Source organism: Myotis davidii, unplaced genomic scaffold (assembly GCF_000327345.1).
Source record: "Myotis davidii unplaced genomic scaffold, ASM32734v1 scaffold217, whole genome shotgun sequence".
NCBI lineage: Eukaryota > Metazoa > Chordata > Mammalia > Chiroptera > Vespertilionidae > Myotis > Myotis davidii.
This window is the reverse complement of record NW_006290034.1, coordinates 1,802,451-1,807,422: the sequence shown is the minus strand read 5'-3', so window position 1 is coordinate 1,807,422 and position 4,972 is coordinate 1,802,451. Positions and strand designations below refer to the sequence as shown.

General features: G+C 51.0%; 1 protein-coding gene across 1 annotated transcript in view; it reads right to left on the bottom strand.

Moving 5' to 3' along the window:
* AGL (amylo-alpha-1, 6-glucosidase, 4-alpha-glucanotransferase) overlaps positions 1-4,972 on the bottom strand; it is a 60,323-nt gene that overhangs the window by 20,978 nt on the left and 34,373 nt on the right. The window contains exons 13-18 of the mRNA XM_006763107.2: positions 4,506-4,645; positions 3,275-3,462; positions 1,825-1,948; positions 734-897; positions 350-466; positions 269-285 (exon numbers count right to left, since the gene is read on the bottom strand). Of these exons, the coding sequence (XP_006763170.1) occupies positions 269-285; positions 350-466; positions 734-897; positions 1,825-1,948; positions 3,275-3,462; positions 4,506-4,645 (750 nt within the window). The remainder of the gene's footprint in view (positions 1-268; positions 286-349; positions 467-733; positions 898-1,824; positions 1,949-3,274; positions 3,463-4,505; positions 4,646-4,972) is intronic.

The window sequence follows — 4,972 nt, the reverse complement described above, 5'->3', positions numbered from 1 at the left end:
GCCACCACTGAAATCTGGACAGAGTGAAGACAGAACGCGTGGACACTTTTGCCACAAGGAGAACTTTGGGGGCAAATGCTGAAAGATGCTGGCCATGTGGATTTTATTTTATTTTATTTAAAATATGTCTTTATTGATGTTAGAGAGAAGAAAGGAGAGGGCGGGAAGGGTAGAAACATCAATGATGAGAGAGAATCATGGATCGGTTGCCTCCTGCACGCCCCCTACTGGGGATCGAGCCCACAACCAGGGCATGTGTCCTGACTGGGAATGGAACCGTGACCGCTTGGTTCATGGAGCCATGCTCAACCAGGGAGCCACACTGGCCGGGCCATGTGGACCTGAAGACAGCACATAAACCAACCTGGTGAGGCACCAACTCGTCATAGCCCCGGGTGCTCCCGCTCGCGCAGCACGCCATGGAGACGATCGCGGCGCTCGGGAGGGCGTCGTAGGCGGATCTGTGCTAGAAAACAAACAAACAAAAAACCTGAAGTTAATTTTCTGTCCAATGCAAAGGGCCATCTGACAGCATAATGAAGTAAAAGGACAATTACAGAAATACGTTCTATAAGATGCCTCACTTTGCTTTAGAACAAATCACAAGACGTTCTAAGCACCACGTCCCAGTCACCTATGAACCTCACACACTTTTGAAGTCCGTGGACGTTACTGCCACTAAACAGCGGAGCACTCAACATCGAAACATGCGAGACTCAGGTCGGGTGCTCACCACGATGGGACACTCGTTGTCGTGGGTGATGTCCATGAACAGGGCGTGGGCGATGGCCGGCATCAGGGGCCTCAGGCAGGGCTGGACGAAGGAGCCCACGGGCTCGCCGCCGTAGCGGTACACCAGCCTGCCCTCCTCATGACTGTTATGCGCACTCATGGCCTCTGCGAAGCGAGACGGCTATTTAGTCTTCGTGGTTAATGTGCGAGGCTAGATTTCCCATCATGCCTGACTTTCCAAAGAAGGCCACATGAATACTACCAACAATACAGCTGCCTTAGCCCTAGCTGGCTTGGCCTGCAGACTGAAGGGTCCCAGGTTCGATTCCCGGTCAGCGCACAGGCCTGGGTTACGCGCTCGATCCCCAGTGTGGGGCGCGCAGGAGGCAGCCGGTCCATGATTCTCTCTCATCATTGATGTTGCTCTCTCTCTCTCCCTCTCCCTTCCTCTCTCTGAAATCAATAAAAATATTTTTTTTAAAAAACTGCTTTAAACATTTAAACAAATGTCCACTAGCTTAAGTGACCAAAAAGGTAACTACTCGATAATTTAACTGGGAAAATGGCTCACGTAGATAAAACGGAGCATGCGTTGTTTATTAGGAGGTTGGTTAGATAAGAATCTAAGGATTCTATCGTATATCTAGGTAGTCAAGAGGAAAAACAGATTTGTATATTTTCAACAACAACAAAACGGTTTTGTTCAGGAGTCATCGATGCATCGCCCTGGTCTTTCAGTTTAAAATATTTTACCACCCGGCCAGTGTGGCTAAGTGGTTGACCATCGACCCATGAACCACGAAGTCACGGTTCAATTCCCAGTCAGGGCATGTGCCAGGGTTGCGGGCTTGATCCCCAGTAGGGGGTGTGCAGGAGGCAGTCGATTGATAAAATCGGTAAGAACATATTAAAAAATAAAATATTTTTCCTCACCGTGGAAAGTTTTACTGAAAAAACAAACAAAAGAAACAAAACCAAACCAGTCTGCGTCACATGGGGAATTCTGTGTGGAGTATCTGAAAGGACGTGCACTGTGCTAGTAAGCCTTCAGGGAGAGCTCCGCAAGGCCGGGTCACCGCGTCAGCAGCCCACCTCTGATCAGGGAGCTGATGCCCAGCCTGGTGACGAAGATGTTGTCCAGCTCCTCGCTCCCGGTGAACAGCTCCGCCACCACGTACAGGTTGGGCTGCAGTTTCCGGGCGGCGTCCAGCATGTACTGCAAAAGGCAGTCAGAAAGGTCACCGGAGAGAAAACAAGACGGAGGAGAGCGGAGGGGCGAGCCTGGGCGGGGACTCGACAGGAAAAGACCATGTTGCAAGACACCGTGGGAATGCAGGAGGCATTTCCAGACATTTAATGTACATGTGAAAAAATAAAATAAAACAGACCGCTATACCCAACAAACCAGAGGATATATAAAGAGAATGAAACTGCCCGGCCGGTGGCACTCAATGCTTGAGCATCAACCGAGGAACCAGAAGGTCACGGCTCCATTTCCCATCAGGGCACGTGCCCGGGTTACAGGCTCGATCCCCAGTGTGGGGCGTGCAGGAGGCAGCTGATCCTTGATTCTCTCTCATCGTTGATGTTTTTTTTTTTTCTATCTCTCTCCCTCTTCTTTCCTCTCTGAAATCATTGAAAAAATATATATATTTTTTAAAAAAGAGAATGAAAGAGTTCAAAGGGTGGTTAGATTTTGTAAAGATAATAGGGACACAAAAGGGAAAAAAGAGAAATGTTAGTGTCGTGTTAAAAAGATAGACCATTGCCCTGCAGTTCTGCGAGGCTTTCCCCTGCTTGTGTGTGTGTGTTTGTGCGTCTACGTTCCAGGCGGTGGGCTAGGCCGTCACTGATGGAGTCCCTGTGTGAGGCACGCAGGTGTGGCACAGACAGAGCGACTGACTCGCTGCAGACAGCTGTTCCTGTGGATGTGATAACCGCCTAACCCACAGTCAGTCCGCTTCCAAAATATTTACAACGTTTGCACAAAGGTTAATAAGTACTTGAAATTCTATCAGCTAACAAGTAGGATCCTAGAGACTTTCTGTTCCCCTAAATTAGGATAAAAATATTAACTCAAACATTTTATCGCTCAGTATTCCATAATAACATGTCAAAGGATGCGGTTAGAATTGTGCAAATTGTGCCCTGGCCAGTTTGGCTCAGTGGATAGAGTGTCGGCCTGCCGAGCAAAGGGACCCGGGCTCGATTCCGGTCAAGGGCACAATGTGTTGCAGGCTCCTCCCAGCTCAGGTCCTGGTCAGGGCATGTGCAGGAGGCAAACAACTGATGTGTCATCTCTCTCACATCGAGGTTTCTCTCTGTCTCCCTCTCTCTTCCACTCTCCCTAAAAATCAATGGAAAAATACCCTCGGGTGAGGATTAACAAAAGAAAAAAGAATTATGCAAACTGTGCAGAGGTTTTAAATGCAACCAGCAGGTCCACGCTGTGTCCAGGCACACAGGGCAGCGCACGCGCACTCTATCTGGGGAGCCAGGGGGTGCGGGGCCTCCTTGTGATGGAGACGAGCTGCCCCCGTACCTCGGCCACGTGGAGCGGCGTGGAGTGGCAGTTGTCCAGCCGCACGCCCTGGAAGTGCGTGGCGGTGATCTCCGTGTACTTCCTCATGTGGGCCCAGAGGTACGGGCAGTCCTCCGGCTTCTGCCCGTAGCGGAGCTTCACGCTGTCGCCCCAGCAGATCAGCTCCCGCCGGAGATACACGTTGGAGCCTGGAAGGAGAGAGCGGGCCTTCGGTGATCCGAGGCGTCAGGGGGAGACGCCGACGCCAGGGAGACGCTGTTGTTTTCATGCCCCGTGGGCTATTTCTACCGCAGCCGCGGACATACTGGTTAAGATTATGCCTCGCGTGGCTTGGGATAAAGTTTTCAAAGATTGGTATGAATTGACGTCTCATCTGCTTTGCAAGAATGCTGGCTCGTAGTCTCTTCTAAAATCGTGGGCTGGATGTCAAAAAACCAAGCTGCTTCTTAAAGGAAAACGGCAGTGGCAGTGTCATCGGCCTTTCGAGCCACAGTTCCACCACACCCTTCGCAAGCTCCACCCGCCTGCACCCGTGTGGCCATAGGTGACATGAAGGCCACGACACACAGGATGCCTTATTTACGTTTCACTTTCAACGGCCAGAAAGGAGCTGGCGGAGACGCTTACGCCCCCAGGTTGCACCCTTTTTGCTTTTAAGTGAGATCTTTAAATTCATCTGACTGTCATGAAAGCAGACTTCTAGTTCCGAAATGTTGAAAAATAAATATATTGATGGGTTCCCTGTCAGTTGCTCCCAGCAACAAAAAACAGCTGCAGAGAAATAAGGTGTCAGGGCTCCGTGAGAGGGAGCCCAGAGATGATTAGTTTCTGGTTGAAAACTGCTCCTCGAAGACTTCACTCCTCTGGCCAATGAGTGCACATATCTCCTATGGCAACACAGCTGTGACAGCTGGGGTCCCAAATGCCTTTTAAAAAGGCTATAGCGTACATTTTTGCAAAAATACAATCTTATGCGCAATCCCAGTGAAAAGCAGATCTACAGGAGCCGTCTGGTGGAGGGGGGGAGAAGAGGGGGAGGAGGAGAAAGCCGAATCCATCCTTTTCATCATCCTTTTCTCTCAAACTGTCTGCCCTCTGGTCCCTCTGTGATGAGTCAGTTTATAAACCACTAGCCTAGCGAGGAAAATACTGGCTAAAATGGCCCCTGTTTGGCGTTTGCCAGGAGCTTCCTGTCCCTGGCCACAGAGGAGCAGCCAAGGCGCGCACACACCTGGTTCGGCGAAGTTCCGCAGGGGGTCGTCCCCCATGACCCAGCCGTTGTGCGCCATCAGGAAGCAGGCTTTGTCCGGGCGGTGGATCACGGCCTCCTCCGCCGACAGGCTCGCTTCTTCAAACGGGAACGTGAAGTACCTGGGCGACAGGAGGAACTGTGAAACCCACGCGGAGAAACTGAGGAGAGGGAGTGAGTGAGCACTGAGCCTTCAAGCTCCTCCCTCGTGGGCAGAACCAGTGAGGCTCCTTGGGCACCACTCATAGGAGATAAACATCAAGCAGGTGAAAAATCCGCAGCGGAGTTTGGGAGCAAAGCGCGTAGAATCTGAGGGGCGAGAGGCGCCGTTATAACGGATCGGGTCAGGGCTGTGAATAATAGCTCACAAGACCTCCCTGACTAATAATAAAGTCACTGAGGTACCGAGTTTTTGCTCCACGTTAGTCGTCTAGCCCCGTGGTCGGCAA